This window comes from Scaptodrosophila lebanonensis, unplaced genomic scaffold (genome assembly GCF_003285725.1).
Source record: "Scaptodrosophila lebanonensis strain 11010-0011.00,11010-0021.00 unplaced genomic scaffold, SlebRS2 tig00000043-arrow-pilon, whole genome shotgun sequence".
In the NCBI taxonomy this organism is placed as follows: Eukaryota; Metazoa; Arthropoda; class Insecta; order Diptera; family Drosophilidae; genus Scaptodrosophila; species Scaptodrosophila lebanonensis.
The window spans coordinates 13,215,616-13,236,441 of NW_022060545.1; the positions used below are offsets into that span (position 1 = coordinate 13,215,616).

Consider the following 20,826-nt stretch of genomic DNA (forward strand, 5'->3'; position numbering starts at 1 on the left):
GTGTGTGTGTGTGTGTGTGTGTGTGTGTGTGTGTGTGTGTGTGTGTGTGTGTGCTTATGTGTGTACCATATAAATTTAAACAATGTTGAAAACATGCTGCGTTGGCACTTTTTAACCACTCATACATACACATACACATTCACATCCACATACATATTGGCGGGACAGCAGACAAAATGGGTGTGCGTGTGATTGTGTGTGTGGGAAGCCATTTATGCTGCTCTGGCACAAGAGCTCGCAAAGTGTTGCATACATTAGGGCGGCCCGCGCTCACAATTTTAGCTACGATTTCGTTCACTACAATAGATACAATAAAGGTAGATATTTTGGGGCAAAAAACCACTGCTAGTCCACACTCTAAATATTATTTGAAAGTATTTAATGATATAGTAATAAAGTCTTAAGTCGAACACTCAAAAAACATCCTCAAGTAGTGTTTAAATTAATCAAACCTACCAGAGTAACAATAATGTACCTAGTCACATTTTGATTTACCAAAGTTGGACTTCAAGAGCAATAGAAATATTTTTCAATTAAAATATAATTCAATTTTTGTAATCCCACACACACTAATAAAGGCAGGCTTTGATTATGTTTTTTTATGCTCAAATTTATTTGGTCTATAAAAAAAATGTAATAATATTATATTTTTAATAATGCTCGACATATTTGCACAATTCCAACTATAACTGAATTATTCCTTACTTTATTTTGCTACACTTTTTTAAATTTCCATGCTTTTTGGTAATACCGGAAATCAGTTAATATTTACGCAGTAGGAAACTACTATACTTTACTTTATAAATCCTCTTAATATGTTTTCATGGTTGCAAAATTTTGTTTTTATTCATTTGTTATTATAACTACTTGGATCTACTTCGCGGTTCCGATTATAAATATACATACTCGTATAACAGTCTCACCTACTTCATTCAGCCAGTCGGAAGACACTAAGTATCTTGACATTTGTTAATAAATACCCTTCCTCAGTAAGCAAATTACAGGCTATATAAGAGTCGAAGGCTCACAGCTATAATAGTATTTAATTCGTTCAATAATCAATATAACGAATGCTTCAGAAGGTTAAGTCGATTCTACCATTTTCTAAGATTATTTTTTAATCTTTGTCTATGATCTTTCATCTGATTTTGTTCCCTATAGCAAATAGAAGGAAATACGCATAGATACAGTCATCGAGTTTTTACAGTTTTCATATAAATACGAATTCACCGAACGGATTTGAAGAATCATTGAAGAATATGTCATTTGAGGTGCCTACTATACAAGCGAAAGATATGTAAAGATAGTTTTATATATTTAATCAATATGTAATTTTAAACAACTAAAAATGTGCTTTATTTTCAAATAGTTTCACCATTTCAACTACCTTGTAAGGGACTAATGATAATAAATTGTATACTCCTAATTTCCCCACATTCTTCAATGGAGAAACCAACCTAACATTATAATTGCGTTTCGGCGCGAATATGTTTATCTCACCAGCAAATACAAATGATGAAAATTTAAGCAACATTTTTAATTAAAAGTACGAAAAAAACAAATAACGATCCAATTACGGAACATTTTAAAAAGATAAGCCCGTTTTATTGCAATCAAAATGTTGTGCCTATTTAAATGAGCTGTAATGTTTTGCACGTGTGTCTATTTAGCTATGCTTATATATATATATATATGTGTGTGTGTGAGTGTATGTGTTTGTTTAATGTCGAAATTATGGACGACAATTTTAATGACAATTCAACTTAACATTAGAATGACAACAGCAACAACGACGAGGACGACGACAGCCGGCAGTAACATGCGACCAGCAACAGACTTTGTTAGTCGTTAGTCGCTGGTTGCAGCAGCAGCAACAACAGCGACGACAACAACAAACATATCAGCAGCCATATAGCAAAACAGTTTCCGCATCCGCCAGCCATTGTGCGGATGCCAATGCCAAACAAGCTGCCAGTCTTACATACATAACGGCAGAGTACACCCCAAACCCATAATACATAAGTATGTACAAACACACGCACATATGTATTTGTGTTTGTGCATGTGTCCACAGTCGCTGCTGCTGCTGTTGCTGTCGACGAGAATGCGTGTGACTTAAATGTATGCGCATAAATTAATAATTAATTACACAGAATTACATTTCGGGCTTGTTGTATAATATTCATTATTGTTATGCATAAATAAGGTGACTGCCAGTACCAGAGAGGAGAAGGTGGGAGAGCAACAGAGTCGAGCAGAGCAGAGCAGAACACAGACAAGGCTTAAATACATGCACAAGCATGTTGCACAGAGAGCCCGCATCCATTTCATTTATTCCCCATTTTCCTCCATTTTCGCCTTTCACAACATTATTGAGCTCATTAAAATGTCAGCTTAACGTTTATATATTTTTTTTTCTTTTTTTTTTTTTGCATCGATTGCATTAAAACGATGAGCTTAAGAAAAATAGTGGAAAAGGCGAAAAAGAAAATATGCAAGAATAGAACACAATCGTGCACATCAATCTTCAAAATTCAATTCATGTTTTAGAGCCAGCCATGTAACGCATAATATATCATTTGATTTACAACCCATGCACAACAACAACAGCAAGAGCAGCCACAACAACATTGAATAATTTGCATTCCTTTTGATGATGGTCAGTCAGTGTATGTATGTATATATACGTATACGAGTATATACATACATGCTCATCTTTCATTTCCCTCGGGCATATTCAAATGTTGATTTCGCTTTTGCCAAAAGTGGCTGCGGAAACCCATTATCCCTTGTCAGTGTGCGTGAGTGCTCGGTCAGAGGAGGATGGTGCTTGGCATTGTTTGTGGGGGAGGAGAGCGGGGGGGGGGGGGGGGGGGGCTAGTATGGGTAGACTCTGGAGCTTATAGTTTGTGACGTGTTTATTGGCTGGACATTTGCCGCATAAATATAAACGAAATTAAGGCAAAATATTTTGTGTGCTTGGCAATAAATCAACTGGGAGCCTGCCAAGCAAATTTGAAGGAAATTGAGCAAAAAGTATTAGAAACGGAAATTGCACAAATTTTTGGTTGGTCAGTTGTGCACATGCTCCCTGTCTATCTATGTATTTGTGTTTGTGCTTGTGCTTGTGCTTGCTTGTGTATATAGTTACGTATGTGTGTTTGTGCGTCTGTGTTATTGTTTGTTTTAATTGAAACTACGCAAAACAATGAAGGAAATTTGACAAAACTAAGGAAAATGTGGTTGGATGCAATAAAGAGCCAAAACTGATTGAAATATGCCAGCAAAGCAGGAAAAAGCTGAAAGACAAATATCATATACTAATAGTTGTCTATAAAGAATTCGAAAATGTTTTCGGTAAACGTTTCAATGTGTATTCCACAGCAGTTAGCAGGTTTTACCTTAAATCACTTCAGAATAATGCAAACGACGCATTTATTTGATTGTTTCACTTTATTTTATTTTGAATATAATAATTCAACCACTTCAACATTCAAAATGTATTTCTTATAATAGCTTGAATATATATACAAATATTTCACATTGTAGTTCTAATAGCTGGGCTCACTTACTCCTTTCAATATGAACTCTTTTAGGGCTTTTTTTAAGACTTAACTTTTCCGAGCACAAACTATTGTGGATACCCTTCAATTATCATTGTCAGAGGTGTTCGACGTTGTTTTATTTTTGTGCTAAAACCTGGTCCTTAAGGTTTAACTTCGCTATTGTCAGAGCTAAACAAAAAATGTAAAAAGAGAGGAAGCACTGCCACTGAAAAATACTTCTTTTTTGTCTCACAAATTATGCTCGAATTTCAGTAAATTATCCCAGTCCTCGCATGTCACCTTCAAATAATGACAAAAAAAAAACAAGAGGGAAATATGGCAATATTTATAGAACAACAGTCTGAATTCCCAGCACCGCTGCAATAAGTATCAAGATGAATTTGAGAACTTATGCTACATCACTCACTCACGAGCCCAAGCGCGTTACATGATGATGATAATGCGTTCATGATACATTTGATACAACTCATTGTCTTCCATTACATTTGGTTTGCGCCTAAGTGCGTTGTCTCTTATTTCCCAGCAGCAGCCACAACACACCAGCGTCAGTTTTGTTAGCGTCGCTCATAAGTATGCTACACTTTTATTTTTTCCCACCATCCACAAAAGGGCCGCCCTTTTGTTGTTCCTACCAGCCTCTCAGCGTGCCAGCCTCCCAGCCGCTTCCCATTCTGTCATTTTTTGTAAAAATTTGCATGGATAATTTGTCACTTTGAATGATGTTGAAGCTTTTTGTGAGTGGGTTAGAACGCTCAGCTCTTTACCCGTAGCCCCCCGCACAGGACATCAAAATGCTTGCGGGAAGTGTGGCAAATGTTACAAATTGTTGTCGTCGTTGCTGCTGCTGCTTCTGCTGTTGCTGTTGTTGTTACTTGTTGTTGTAAGTGCCTCCTGCCATAATTTAAATTCGTTTTGAAGGCTAAATAAATAGGCAAAAAGATTGTGACTGGCATAGGGCCATCACGAATTTTAAGAGGTCGCAACTTTAATAAACTCGCCGTCTAATTTCACGAAATGAACAACTATAAAAGTGAATGGAAGGCAGAAACAGCAACAACAACGACAATGAAACGAAATAAAAAGGTAGTCTGCCTAGCTACCCTTTTTAACGCTTAATGTTCGTTTTGTTGTTCTTGTTGCTGTTCTTGCTGTTGTTATTGCTGCTGTTACTGGCCTTTTTTATGGCGCCGCACACACGTGCGCTAACAAGTTTAAGAATTATATTTAATGACAATTGGCAGGACCGAAAAGCGATGGGGAGATGTGAGGAGCAGGAGGTGGAGGCAACCTTTCTGATCCCTGGGACCCTGTCGCTTGCAATCAGAGATACAAATGCCTTTTACATCGTTGTCGTATGCTGTGAGCAAACATGTGTCGCGTTTATTGTTAATACAAATGGCAAAACCTAAAGTCGTACAGTGGCTCAAAGGAATTTTTCAAGCAGTAATAAATTTTAAAATTTCGAATGCAGTTTAATAAGGTTTGAAAAACGTTTAACAAAAATATGTCATATTTAAACCTTAGCTTTAAATATAGCTTAGGATTTTGAAAACAGTATTATTGGTTTAAACTATGGAAAGTGTCATTGATATTGAAAAATATATTTACAAGTATTTTCCCTCATTTTTCCATGCTAATCGTTTTCTTGTACTTAAGGCCTTTAGAGTGTAGTCTGGTCGTTTTTAATCAAATTAAGAGCTATCTTGAATTGAGAAATACTTTTACTAATTTGTTCAATTCTTCGAAATAAATCCGTTTATGCCTTCGGACATAAGAACAAACAAACGTTCAAACAGTCTGATTCCGAGTCACCTTTTTGCTGACTACAAGGTAATACCTGTAATTTAAGGTTTAAATACCACCTTGTGGACTTAACTCTTTTACGCTTTGGCTTCAGAACGTCAAAGTTTTAAGCGTGGAACTTGGCGGCGGCGCCACAGTGCGACGGCGGCAACCTCGGCGACTCTAACAAAGCAGACGCCGCCGCCGCCGCTTTCCGCCTTTCATAGCCCGTCGCGTCACTCCAATTTCCAAGCAAGTTGCTCCCATTAGCCACATAATTTTAAGTGTGTGCGTGGCGATGACGCTGTAAAGCGGTAGGGGAGGGGGGAGAGCGGTAATGTGGGATATTGGGTAGTGGCAGTGGCAGCGGCATCGGCACCAGCAGCAGCAGCAGCAAGCGCGTAGAACGAGCTCATTTAATATTAAAAGGATTTATGAGACATTTTCCTTTCATTTTGACAACGGGCTTGCCTCATGAGAAGCAGGAGGCGACAGTCAGCCAGTCAGTCAGTCAGTTGGTTGGTTGGTTTGACGGTAGAAGGAAAAAGGCGGCAGGCGAAGGGCGGCACGTTTGAATGGCGAATGAAAATTGTGTGCCGTTGATGAAATTTTCGCTTAACAGAATTTGTGACGCTTCGCGCGGCAAAAAAGGCCAAATGGACGGGGCCTGATGACGATGGCGGCGGTGCCTACGCTTGGTTAAAGGGTTTTCCATACAACCCCGCCGTTCTTCTCAGCTCAAACCGACCTCTATTGTTGTGTGTTTGTGGGTGCGTGTGTGTGTGTGTGTGCGTGTATCAGTGTATGAGTGCGCCGGCCGTGGCAACTTTTGCGTTGGTTTAGCTTACGCGGGGGAATTATTTGAGTGCTTTTTAGAGCAGCCTCTAAATAAGAGAGAGTGAGTGGGAGAGAGAGTGGAGGAGAGAGAGGACAAGAGAGTGAGCGTGTGAAAGTGCAGACGCCAGAGCTGAAAGTTATAAAAGCTGACGTGCTTTTGTATATGTATATGGATGTGAGTGTGTGTGTGTGTGTGTATGAATTTTTGACAGATTTGAAAATTATTATGCAAAATGAATAATTTACTTGAAAGTGTTAAATTGATTTTGCCTTTGCACTACAGTGATGGCAATAATAACATGGGTATGCCATTGATGAGCTTTTCCGGCGACTGCCAAATGAATGGGTGGGCGGACCAAGGTGTGGTGTGATGTGATGCTTGAATGGGGTGCGGTAATGTGCTGGCAATTGTGTTAGTTATGTATATTGACAGGCAGCTTATGGGTATAAATTTGTAAAGGGAAATCTCAATGAGTGGGTGTGCTGCGTGCGTACGTTTGTTTGATAGAAAGCCAGGCAATTTAGCTCACCTTGAACTCAAAAGAAATTACATTATAAAATATATTTCATTTCATGAAAGCAGAGCTATACGAGTACACACTTAATTAACATATTTATGACTTGTATGCCATTGCAAACATATTATATTGAAATTACGTTCATTAATTCAGTTCTTTGTAGTCTGTTCGAAAAGCTAAAATGTTTGTATAGTTTGTGGCAATGAGTGTAAAAGCTTTATAGATCCAATATACTGCGTTTACTCTGATGATCTTGACAGTCGGTACTTTCTTCATCGGTGCTTAAATTTCTTACCGATCTGAGCAGATAAGCGCACGTACTCTCTTTATTATTATTATTATACATAATAATTAATTGTTACTGAATTATAATTATTGATCTTATCTTTATTATATTTATCTGATTTATGTATATGTATGAGTAGCAGGATTGGATTCTTATGTTGAGAATTACAATTTTGTTTTCCAAATTAGGCTTTGAAATAGTGGAATTATTATCCCGCAAACTATATTACTGTTCGATTAAATATTCTTATCCTGTTTTCCATTATACAACCGTTTACATTTGTAACTCGTTGATATTAAAAATGTATAAAACAGCACTTAATGATGAATTCGGTTTTTGTTTTTCCATGAAATAGTTACAGCAGTTCACAAAACAAAAAAGTCGCAAGGGAAATGCATATTTTTACACTGCATTAATGTTTTTCTGATGTTTGGCATTCACCCAATAAAACTTTCAATAACAATTAAAAATTCCACCTTTTTATGTTTTCCCTTTCTTTGTTGTTTTCCCAGAAATAACGGAAAACTGTTATTTGTGTGTCCTATTTACGTTAATGATTAATTTTAATTTCTGCCCACTTCTTTATTTGGATCAAAAATATTCGATAGCGATTAATGCTCTTCCTTTTGATTTTCCTTTGTTGTTTAATAAAAAGTTACATTTGTATTATGAGGCAATTTGATTTGAGCTTGCTGCTGCTCCATTTGGATGTAAATGACTTCGATTAATGCATTTATTTATTTATTTTCATTTCATTGTCATCGCCAAATGGCAAAATGTAAATGGAATTATTTTCCTCATGACCTCTGCTATAAGCTTAAGGGTTGGCAGGGATAATAAATTTAAAGCTACGTCTATCAAGTTTTATGGCATTGATGTTAAAATGAATTTATGTCATGAGATTCAGCGAAAAGCGCTAAATGTGACATCAAGCGAGATGTAAAAGGCATAAAAGTATTGTTGTTGCTAGCATATTGATAATTTTTATTGCTACATATGTATTCTTGAACAATTTCCTGAAATGAAAAAGCTTGTTTTCAATCAATTATTTATTGATTAAGTTACTATTCATATTTGCGTTAAAAAAGTCGCTCTAGTAATATTCATTAATGTTAATATAAGCAGGCTTATTAGTAGCGATGGACAGCCCACCAAACCCCGTAGCGAAAACTAGTTATTTATTGAATGTGGAGAGCCACAGTTATAAACGATATTATTTTACTTTGGAAAACTGATTTTGTTCCATTCGATTATGGAAATAATAATTCGTATAATATATAATTCGTATTGCTCCAAATATTATAAAATCTTTTTAGTTTTCACACCTCTTCAAATCTTTACCTTAGCCTTTTGATGATTGTCAATATGTCCAGGGAGGTGTTCAATATCGATTCTTTCTGTAACATTTGTTGTCTCATATCAATGCCAAATATTTTTTAGATCTGAATACATATAGTATTTGCAAACTATCACTATTTACAGCATTTGAAGATAGCAAGAACTGTTACCACTAATTGTAAGTTATTCAGTAGCTTCCTTAATCATCGAAAGTGCTAAGAATATTTTAAAGCTAAAAGCAATATCGTGAATACTATAATCTACAGTACGTAGACTATTTTCTGGTCGATAATATTTCAATGGGGATCTTGAAAGTTGTATTCCCAGATATCCAAAATAGTCCTACTATTTTCCGAGCTCACCTACGCAACTAACTACAGCTGTTTTAATGATTTTAAGTACAAAACGTACAACTCTGTAATTGTTACTAGATATCAGTTTTTTCCAACTCGACTTTTTTCACTTTGGCTTAACCTACATAGAAATACGAAAACCTAAATAGAGTAACTTTCACAAAAAACGCTTGAACTTCGCATTAAAGTAACAAAATTTGATGGCTTTGCTTTTATGCATATCACATCCTAGTATAGACGACCATCCACATTTGGTTGTTTGAGTTCAAACTACCGTACATCAGGGGTTTTGGCCCTTGTCTTCTTGGTTGCTTAAATGTTGGTCGAACGGTGTTAGTTCGCCCCTTGTCTGACGTCATTTGTCAAAATTCAGCGGATCCAGATAGGAAGCCACAAAGACATTGTGAACGCCAAAGTCGTGTCTAATATTGACATTCCTAATCTGTGCGCTGGCCGTTAAAATGCCGTGTCACTTAGTTAGTATGCGTGTGTGGCTCCATTTGTTTGTTTGGGCTGCCGTTTTTACTCTGCGTCCTCCTGTTTTCTGCGCTCAGCGTCGTCCTTCCTGTGTATGTTCTCCATCATCCTGTGACTGGGTGTGTTTTTGATTCATGCCTCGATTCGTCGCTATCAGTGCTGGGCGTGTGCGGACTTGTTCATTTATATTTGATGATGACATTGCAGGGCAGTCGACGGCGTCGATGGAGTCGAACAGTCAAGATAGTTACTCGGCTGGGCAGTTAGTAGGTTGTGTCGTCTGTCAGTCACTCAGCCAGTTAGTCAGTCAGTCAGTCAGGCAGTCAAATGATTGTATTTGGTATTCTCGAGCAGTTATTAGTTTAAGTAGATCATTGGCAGTGATTAGTGAGCCCCGCACTCACAATTCTCCGCCCACTTTGTGAATCACTTTTTAACAACGCTGCAATTTTCAAATGATGAGAGTTCAACGTCGCTGTCGTCGTCGTCATCATCATGGTTGTCGTTGTCGTTGTACTTGGGACGTCATGTTGTTACTTACTTGCAGCGGTGTCTGAACATTTTTTTTGCAAATTGTTACGGGTTTTGCGCCAAAACGTAAGTATAGAGAAAAGGGCACAGAGCGGAAGACTTGCTTGCCCTTGCTGGACGGCAAAGTGCAGAGCAGTGCAAAAAAGCATGGTAAAGCGATTTGGCTTGCCAAAAGGAGCCCACAAGCAGACTTAACTTTGTAGTTGTACACTGAAATAAATACCTGCATGTATTCCTGCAACTTTCCCTTTAACATCTATGTACATACTTGTATGTTAAATGAACAATGGATCTGCTTTGAGTTCCATTTCTACTGAAAATTGCACGAAATGCAGTTAATTATTCGACTTGAGATTGGCGTATTATAGTGTTGCGGCTAAAAAAAAGTTACCTAACATTCTCCATTCTTCAACATTTTATCTTTTCAATCGACGGAATCGTTCTGAACTGCTAATTTTCGTTAAGTATTTAAGCAGGCAAGGATTGAAGATAGGGAGATGATCCAAATTTTCTCTTAAATAACTTTTCAGTTAATTTGTACACTTCTGCGAGCCAGAACTATGACATGAAAGCAGATCATATTCCAAGCTGAAATTATGCTTTTGATCTTTATATTTTAAGTCCACTAACTCTTTGAAATAGTAACCCATTTAAACTTCTTGAAATCAATGTGTCAATATTTTATGGAAAGAGTAGGCTTGCCCTCATTGTCTAATTTGCATTTGAACGTAATTTGAAAACCTGTTTTTATTACAAAAATGTTTCTAAAATTCTAATATGCACAAAAAAAGAATGGAATACATGCGAGCATATACTTAGTAGTAATTAGTAAAATGTATTTTATGAGCATTATTTTCATGTTTGTTAAGTAATCGCTTAATACTTAATGCCCATACGTTAGAAGCCAGTCGTATCTTCATTTTAAAACCAAAGCAAATTTATATTAAAATAAACTTTTCTGCTTCCGCACACTTCATAGCGAACTTGTAGCGTAAAATAAAAAATTAATGTTTGTATTAATTTCATGCCTGACCGTAACTTAAGAATGGATTTAAATTGAGAAAAAAGTAGGCGAAAGCCAACTAATTGTAAATTGTTTATTAATTTACTCAGTATGGAAGAACTTTAGTAGGCCTTCCTGCATCAATTTAACATGGACAGGAGGATGTTGTTGTAGAGTGGTGCCAAAGTTAATTTAAATTCTATGTAAGCAGCTTATTTTGGACTACATTTTTATGCCTATTACGTAAATGATTGCATAACGATTTGAATAAGCTCTGCAAATGAGAGCCGCGCTATCGCTCAACCCATGTGCTTTCTCTGAGTGTATGCTTGCTGGCCCTGTGTATCGCTGTGTGCAAGTATGTCTGTATGTGCATATGCTTGTATCTTCTGGCTAAGAGTTTGTAAGTGTGTGCGACAGCACAAGTGTTTTAATTTTACGACATTGTATGAATTTTACTGCTGGCACAGCAGAAACATCAGCACCGCTGTTACATATCGTTAGCTTCCTTAACGGACGTATCCCACATCAGAGGCCGATGTTGTCTGTGCTACACTTACCTCTGCCCCTGCCCCTGGCAACCGCCAACCATGCAGCTGCTCTAGCATGCTCATAAATTGCAGCTTGCAAGCGTCAGTGCAATCAGCGTCATCAGCTTCATCCGGTCTTCTGCATTTGGCCACCACCTACAACGACACCTACATTCACCCTCCGCCGTCGCCCCTCCTGCCCACTTCCTCACAGATACTCTGTCTTTTCGGCTACACTGAGCACAAAGTTGCAGTTTTAATTTGCAGCGCAGCGTGAAAAGTTTGCGTTTTAAGAGAGATAAAAGGTCATGGTGCCCACTGTGCCTTAACTGCCGTCACTTAACGTTAACAGTTTACGCTTGCCTGCGGGCTAAAAAGGCGGGCACACACACACACACGCACGTGTCACACACATATATGCCCACTAGTTCAGTCTGGGGTCTGATGTTTGGTGTCTGGGTCTGGGCCTGGGCCTGGGGCCTCGGTCGTCGAGTCTCGAGCTCGAGCTCGTGCTGCCACTTGCCGCCATCATTTTCGGTGCTGCGCTAACTGCGTAAAGTTGGCACTTGAAACTGTCAGCTTAAATATGCCAGTCGCACACACACACACACAGACATACTTTTCACACACACACACACATGTGGCTGACTACTACATAAAATGCACAGTTTTCGCAGCAAGCGTAAAACAAGCAGCCAAAAAAACGAGCAAAAAAAATGAAAGAGATGAGGAGAAAAACAGGCAGCCTGGCATAAAGGATGAAAGTTACAGAACCTTTTGCTGTAACTTACAGTTCCCAACTCTGCAGGCTCCTTGCAGTCTGTGTGCGCAGTTATAATATGGAATAAGGCTGAAATTGGTGAATGGGTACTGCAATGGGAATGGGAATGAAATGGAATGAGGGGAGGGAGGGCTACAGCTATTCCTTTACTACATACATACGAGTATACTATATGTAAATGCATATTTAAATTGCAACCAAATTAAAGCACATTTCTTACTCAACTCCCTCCTTTTCCCCGCTCTTTACAGATGGTGACGAGAACGAAGAAAATCTTTGTGGGTGGCCTGTCGGCACCCACTACGCTGGAGGATGTCAAAAGCTATTTTGAACAGTTTGGTCCGGTAAGTCAAAAAGTCAAATGTGCATGCACTGTACAAAAATAATATTATCTCTTTATAAATAAGCTCAGTGTTATCCAAATCAATGGAGTTAAAACAAAAATTTAATTTATGCAAAATTTATAAAATGGTGGAATTTATTTAAAATTCATTTTAAATATGCAGACGCATTTAATTCGCTATTTTAATAAAAAATATTGTAACATTGGGCGTTTTGGAAGCATAGAAATCGATTAGATCTTACAAGTATCTTAGACGATATCTAACTTCAGTCACAAAATTAAAAACTGATTGATTGTGATTATATTTTGTACCCTCAAGGTTGTATGTATGAATAATTTTAATTTTCTTTGTTGCCCTATTTGATAATTATATGAAAAAGCAAATACCCGTAGGTATAAAACAATGTTTTACAAATGTTGAAGTTGTATCACATATCGAATCAATTGACTTTTATGTGCGCAATATATTAAATAGGATATAAGCTTTTTAATAAAACAATGAAAAGTTAGTTTTCTGTAGAAAAACTATATTGGACTTGAATTTTCAACACGGAAAAAATGTTACAAACAACTCTTCCATATTTTGCCAGCAAGGAATCATCCTAGAAGTATGCTTTAAAAATACTTTATTTATTCAGCTTTTTCTTATGAGTGGAAAGGTAATCGTCCTTGTTGTTGTAATAAGTATTGCTATTCCTTTTGCTGCTACTGCTGCTGCATATGGCAATGCCAAAATAATAATAATAAAAATCAGAATGACAGTTTGAGCACAAATCATGCAATCTATGCGCAATGCGCGCCCAAGTTTCGTGTTTGGCAAAACAGAAAATGCAAAAGGAAAAGAACCCACATAGTAGGATGTATTTATAGACAAAAAAGGAAAGCAAGCAACAAACAAAAAATGTTGGCTATGTAAATGCTTCTGAGCAATGACACCTTCACTGCCACTTGCCATGTTTTGTTTGATCAATAAAAACTCCAAATCCAAAAAAAAATCCTACACACACACAGTCACTCACAAATTGGTGCAAAAAGCGAGAAAAAACATATATATTCCATACCAAATTCAATCTTGACAAGTACTGCAAAGCGCCCGACACGTTGCCGTCGTCTCGGCCCGGCAACAGCACCACCAACAACAACAAGAACAGCTGCCTACCTGCAGAAACTCCACTTGAACACACATACACACACATTTATGCATAATGAATGGGTGTGCATGTGTGTGTGTGTGTGTGTGTGTGTGTGTGTATGGTTGAGTGCTATTCGAGTGCTCTTTAAGTTGTGATGGGCACCTCTATGCCTCTGTGATCGTCCCCCCTCCCCGCACTCCCTTCTCGCCACCTCTCACTCAACAACCGTCAGACTCAGATGTGTTATGCCTAAAGCAAGGTAGGAACAAAAATGTGTGTTGTTGCTGTTATTGTTGGTGTTGTTGATTACGATACTAAACGAAAATCGATTTGTTGAACGCTTTTGGATTTTAATGAGCGCCCACTAAAGATTCATTCTCTCTCTCCGTATATAGTATTCTGTATATTCTACATATTCATATACTTGTACGAGCTCATGCATAGGTAGGCAGAGTTGCATGAAGCGTATGAAAGCCCACGTTAATACATATAATCGATAACAAAGCCATTGTTGCATGCCGATTGAGCACAAGGCTCGTTATACACATTGATGGGACCTTATTTTTACGCTAAATGATATTGGAACAGCTTGTTATATGTTGCTTGTGTTCTGCCAACAGAACAGAACACTAGCTGAGAGTTATCTATGTATTTGCACACTCGATTAGTTGAAATTATATCCAGTTATATTCCATTTTACGAAACCTTGAAGCATTCCAACATTTGAAATTTTTGTTAATCATTTCAAAGACGGAAGGAAGCTTTCTTTAATTCTAATTCGATAAATCTTAATTCAGATGCATTATCTCTCTATCTGCAATATCTCAATATATAGAGTATACAATTCCAAAATTCTCTTAAACAATCATCAACAAATATTATTCATGCAAAATCACATAATTTCATTGGCTGTCCACCTTTGGAAAACTTTTCTGAAAATATTTGAAATCATTGCATGACATTGACATAATAATTAAATAATTTAATTCTGAATGGTAAATTTGCAAATGACTTAACAATTGAGACATTCCCATGCCTTAGAGCATTTGCACAACATTTTCCATTCATGAAAATTGCTTTTCATTTCCAATTGCTGCACTTGTAAGAAGGGGAAAAGGGAGGAAAGACTCATCTTCCCTTGTGCCATTGAGAGTGGGAGCTGCGACTTCGTTAATTGGCACAACTTGACGCAACTTTTGTGTCAGCTTCAAGCTGAGGACGTCAACTGCCATTTGGGCAAAGCTCGCCCACGATTTAATGTGAATATAATGACGCTGCGGCATCTCAGAGCAAACGGCTCATCAATCAAATCAGTGAGCGAGATGTTTTCTTTCATATTTTTTAAGCAATTTTCATCATAACTTTGGCAAAACTGTCAAAATTTATAACGATCAAATAGTTGGCAGCCAAAGCAATGCCTAGAGAGGTGCGGCCAATGACTCTCAGTCTCTTTCATCTTGGCTTTGTGTTTCTATACCAAGTGTGGAACTTGTGTGTCGAAATTGCTTTTATAAGTATATTAATTCGTATCAAGGCAAAGGCCGCACACAGAAAACTTAACCATGCGCAAATTTCTTAATGGCAAACTTTTCAATTAATCCGTATTTGCAAAGAAAATTATAACAACGCGCTCTTCCTCATATAATACTGACAATAACAATAGCTTAAGATTTGGAAAGAACGAGAAGAGGGCAGTAGAACAATGCAGCCGCAGTCGAGCTGAGCTAAGCCAAAGTTTCCCTCTACTACTTGGCCAAGTTATTGATTACAACTAATCCCGTTTGGCTTTTGCCTGCCGCCTCATTGAGCAGCGTTTCGCCCTCCGAGAGATTTTGTTGGCCATAAACAAATAAGCTGAATGCCCGAGCAGCTTAAGCAGGGCAGGTGACCAACGCCAAAAGCATTGGAACGTTGTTCAGGATATTTTTGGGGTTCTTCGGGGGTGAGCAGCGAGGCGTTAATGACTTTAGCCTTAGCGCTCGTTGCCATTTTTCTTTCGACTGTAGCTTCAGCATTCATTGTACTACGTTTTTCTGCCTCACTCCAGGCCTGAAGAAAGACAGCCCGGAAGATTGATTAGTGCTTCGGATCTGGCTGAAAACAACAGCCAATATGATTAATAGTTCGATGCGTACGATTTTCACATAAAAGGCATGCACCACTAATAGCAGCAACAACAACAACATCAACAAAGACAACAATAACGATATGCGATAACCATGCACAACTACTACATCAAAAGGGTGGAGGCCTTTCTAAAAAAGGACGAATTTATGGCACCACCTGCACAGGTTGCGTCTGCATTTTCATGTACTCTCTAATTTCATTTTATTTTCAATGTTCTGTCAAATGTTGCGCAACATTTGTGAAACGTAAAACATGAAAAGTCCAACAAAAAGAACTCTTCCAAAAAATATGGTTCAACATGCTGTCGACTGATAAATGCACTTCATCTGCCAGTGTATGGTAATGGATTAATTCTACTAAAAATATATTCTTATTATTGAATACTCAATTCAGTTGTGTAACAGAGGAAAACTGTATATATTTAATAAGCTATCGCTCCAATATAAAATTATAATCGCAATATAATATTCAAGTATGGTTCATAGTTCATTTCTAAAGTTCCATGTGCCATATTTATTGCCCTTTGAGGTATTAATTAGAATACCAAAATGTTGTAGAAACTTAGACTACATCATTTTACAAGATTTAAATTAAACGAACAAAATAATCAGAGATTTGAGCTCGTAATTTCAGGAATTACTTCCCCTTTTAAACGTTTGCGCAACATTTAGAATAAATATCCCCATATTGTTTTATTGGAAACCCAGCTTACCTAGTTTTCTGTAGACATCTTTAACTTTATTTACTTAGAAGAGTAAGGTTCATCAAACTTACATTTAACCTTTGGTTTTAAAAACAAAAATAAGTTCAATCCACTTATATATCCGATATATATCCAGAAGAAGTCTGAAGTATTTTTAATTCTCTAAAATCATTGCGTTCCTGCTTCCATCCATATAGTTACGTGTATATTGAATACCCTTTTATACGTCTGGCAAGAGCATATAACATGGCGCCTGTTGGTAACAAACAATACCATAAACATAATCTACCTTATTGCCTTTTTTGGTAAAGAGCATAAAAAGAACTTTTAGGCTATCTATGCTGTTTGTCTCATTTGCCAAACGAAACATTTGCACATTTTTGTAGGCGTCTCCCAGCCATTTTCTATTTCAGGCCAAATAAAACTATAGCATGAATATACATGTATCCAACACACACAGAACCGCACACTCACTGCCATACATACAAACACATAAAAGGTAATACTAGCACCTCTTTTGGTCAGGTTGGTATTTGTGTAAAATCCAAATTCTCACCCCGTTCCTCTTTTCGTTGCTCGTTGTCCGTTGCGCGCCCAGCTTTTAAATGCAAATCACAAAACTGTTTTCAAATACAAATAAACAAACAAACGAGCAAACAACAAATTTCAAATTTCTCTCTGTACAAGTTTTTAGTGCAAATTTTCTATTTAGCAAATATACACACGCACACACGCATACACACACAAACGCATAAACATGCAGATGGACCGTCGCCATCGGACAACTGGACTATCGCACTACTGGCTGACCAAAGGCTGCTCAGCTGCAGTGGCAACAGCATTGCCAACCTTTGCCACTGATTTTATTGCAGCATGCTGCAAGCATTGCGATAACAAAAATGGCATACACACATACATACAAGTATGTATGTGTACTATGTACATATATACATATATAAACAGGGGTATATTGTGCAAGAGTATTGGGTGAATAGAGGGACAAAGAGAAATAAAAAGTTGGGTAGTAAAGAAGAATGAAAAAATTAAATTTACGCGCGACGAAGCTTATATGCTCTAGTTATCTTTGTTAATATATTATGCACTAAGGGAAACGTAAAGTGTTGCAAAGCATCTGTCAGTTGTTAAAACGCAATGGAAATATTGCAAAAATCTATTACATTTATATACTTTTCAATTCGTCGCTATAAATAAAACTCTTTACGTTCTTGTGAGCAATAAATAATAAATTAATAAGCCGTTGATTAAAATTAAGACAAACTAAATATCTGGGTTCAGTTTCTAGTCATGCAGCCTAATTATATTTAGGTTTGACAAAAATTAAATAAACAACCATAAATGAGATTGGAAAACAGCAAATCGTAATTTTACAGACCGATACGGATACCAATTGATATACAAAACTACAGGTATTCAGAGCTGTAGGTGCGTTGTGTTAAAATTGTAACTAGTAACATACTATAAATAGAATGAAAAAATTTTTAAATTTGTACTCAAGATAAATAAAAAAAAACAATGTAGTTTTTTTATAAAAAACAAATTTGTATGTATGCATTATAGGCGTTAATATTTACGAACATTAGCTTAGTAACAATTGAATAAATAAAACATCAGTTATTTAAATTATCTAGAATTATTATTATTATTTGAAATATTAAAACTATTCTATTCTATTCCGAGACTATTATTATTTTAAATATAGTGTATACATAGCTAGAAATAATTAACCTATTTATATTCAGGGACGTACAGAATTTATCAATCTATTATTAATGTGCCAGCTTTAAAGTCTCAGCATAAGAAATTCTGTCAAAACAGTTGCATATGTTCACCCTTCGTTGCAAATAATTAATTCATACAAACGCATTTAATTATATTACACATTCATGGCAACTTCAAATGTGGTCTAAAATAAATTTTAGAATATGTAGGAAAATTGATGGAAAAGTAATATTCTTGTTATTCTTGTTATTCTCGCTTAAAGGCAACATACTCTCTTAGAGAGGGCATTAATATATAGAAGATGCTGAGAAAAACCAAAATCAAATAAACTACCTTCGTAGGTATTTTGCTAAGTGTTGGCCATCGAAGGCTGCTGTTGCTGTCTCTGCCGGTCCAAAGTTCATATGGAAATTGCAGCCAACTATCGCACATTGCAGACGCTCATGCTCATGTGTGCTTATACTCGTATATATGTATGTTCTATATATGTGAATACGTATGTGTATACATATATGACTCACTGCCTTAGTGCCAACGGCCATGGGACGATGCCAAGTCAACAGTAACGGCAACACCATTGCCAGTTTGTTGATTTTAAAGGTGTTTACAATACTCGCCCCAAACTGTGTGTTGGTGTATTAGAGTGTGTGTTTGTGTGGGTATGCGTGCATGTGGCTAACTGAGGGTTAGTTAATTTAAGCGCTTTTCATAAGCACATTTTATAGAGCACGAGCACACACTACGTTGCAAGTTTTGTGCAGCTTTTGGGCCAAGGGTCGTTGCAGGCCACAGCAAAATGCCAAAAGTGCAACACCAAAATGAATAAATGAAATGCCAAAAGCCCTCAAACTAACCACTTCAACATATATAGTACACACACCCCTCACCCACACACCCACACACTCACACACACCCACACACTCATAGATAAATATCCATATATAAACGGATATGCAGGCAGAAAGGCAAACAGGCAGACAAGCATTCAAAACGCTCTAACGTATTAATTATAACAAATCATGCAAGCAAATTCCGCACAAAAATAAAAGCAAAACTAATTTCATTAAAAAACAATTTTAACGATTTAATTATGGTCAGAAGAGCGCGCGTGTGGCCGCATTGGATAGGCCCCTCCAGGTGGGTGTGACACAATTGATTGTTTTTGTTGCCCAACACCATCTGCCCGCCCACCTGCCTGTCTGCCAGTCTGCCAGTCTGCCTCGTTTGCCAGTATATTTTTCATGCTGTTGTCTTTATGATATAGAGCTCGAACACCTGCTGTGTGTGCGGCCGAAAAATTGTATTACGGTGTGTGTGGGTAGAATATTTTTGAGGCATACTGTCAGGCCAAAAAGCCCACAGTCGAACGATATGTTGTTGCTTTTTGTGGAGCGCTTGGCATAAATTATGATGCGCAAATCTTCAGCTATGTCCCTGTAAATGTAAATGAGCTTGTGCATGAGCCTCTCTGTGCGTGTATGCGTCTATGTGTGTGAGTAAATGTGTTTGTGTGTGTGTCATTGTGCACGATGAGTGGCAGATTTGCATAATCCTTAGCAAAAGGTTTCATGACAACGCCAGCATCGCTTCTGGTGCTGCTGCTTCTGTTGTTGTTGATGCTCGAAATGTCAACGTTACCTTCACTTTATCCCCCCCCCCTCCGGTTGCTCCCTTCCACCCGCTTCTTATCGTTAACCACACCGTAGCCCCCGAAAACCCCACCCAATCGTTTGGGCGGCTATGCCAATAAGCTGCGGTTGCCTTGCACGTTTCCTATAATTAACAGCATATACAAACAAACAGACACACGCACGCATACAGGCATGTGTGTGTGGCTGCCATTTACATAGTCAATTAGTTATACATAGACAGAGATGGCAATACAACAAGAACACCAACACCACCAACAACAACAACAACAATATCGGCAATGGGTACATCAACAATTTTAGCTTAATCCGTGCTTGCCGTTTGAGTTGCCGCAACTAATTTAATTGTGTTCAATTTTGCATAAGACATTTATGCAAGTATACAGCAACACACAGTCATACAGTCACACATACACACTCACACTTACACGCAAGCATACATATGAGAGAACAAGATATTGTGCAATGGCGCTAATAAGTATGCTATACAAATATGACATTGATTGAAACCCCATAAAGCATTGTTTTGATGTCAAAGCTTGCAAGCAGCAGCATTTTGCAAAATGAAAACATTAATTATTTAAATATGGTACATTCAATGTAAATACTCGAATAAGCCTTAAAATCAAATAAACACTTATTGTTTTTATTATTAGTAAAATCAAATAATTGTATCTCATTTTCATGGCTCTTTATGTGTTGTTTTTTGTGCTATGTCGCATATTAGACTTATGCATTTATCATATAAAGTCATAAAATAGACGCATTAAATGTTAATAGTTTGCGAAAATGCGCCAATACATTTTGAGCCGATCTTTGAAAAGAAATTCTTAGAAATAAAATCTAATATTTGTAAACTCGGTGTGGCTTAACAATTTTACTTTCTGCAGATTGCTTAACTATTTTATGATTTAATTTTTCTTGCACACTTTAGAATCCATTCTTTTTTTCTTTTTCTTTTAGCGTGCCCATGCACCCGCGCCACATCAAAAAAAACTTTCTCATTTCTAATATACAAGTATCAATAATACATTGATATATATCGTTGTTCGTTATAATTGACTATCGAAAATCCATAAAGTGATAGCCATAGCTAGAAAAATGATTAAGGAAATGATATAAAATTTTA

General features: G+C 37.2%; 1 protein-coding gene across 7 annotated transcripts in view; it reads left to right on the forward strand.

The window, feature by feature from the left end:
- LOC115622168 (RNA-binding protein Musashi homolog Rbp6) overlaps positions 1-20,826 on the forward strand; it is a 271,381-nt gene that overhangs the window by 178,846 nt on the left and 71,709 nt on the right. For all 7 annotated transcript variants that reach the window (XR_003995327.1, XM_030516043.1, XM_030516045.1 and 4 more), the window contains one exon: positions 12,254-12,346. Coding sequence is in view for 6 of the 7 variants with exons in the window: in XM_030516043.1 (XP_030371903.1) it covers positions 12,254-12,346 (93 nt within the window). In the remaining variant the exon portion in view is untranslated. The remainder of the gene's footprint in view (positions 1-12,253; positions 12,347-20,826) is intronic.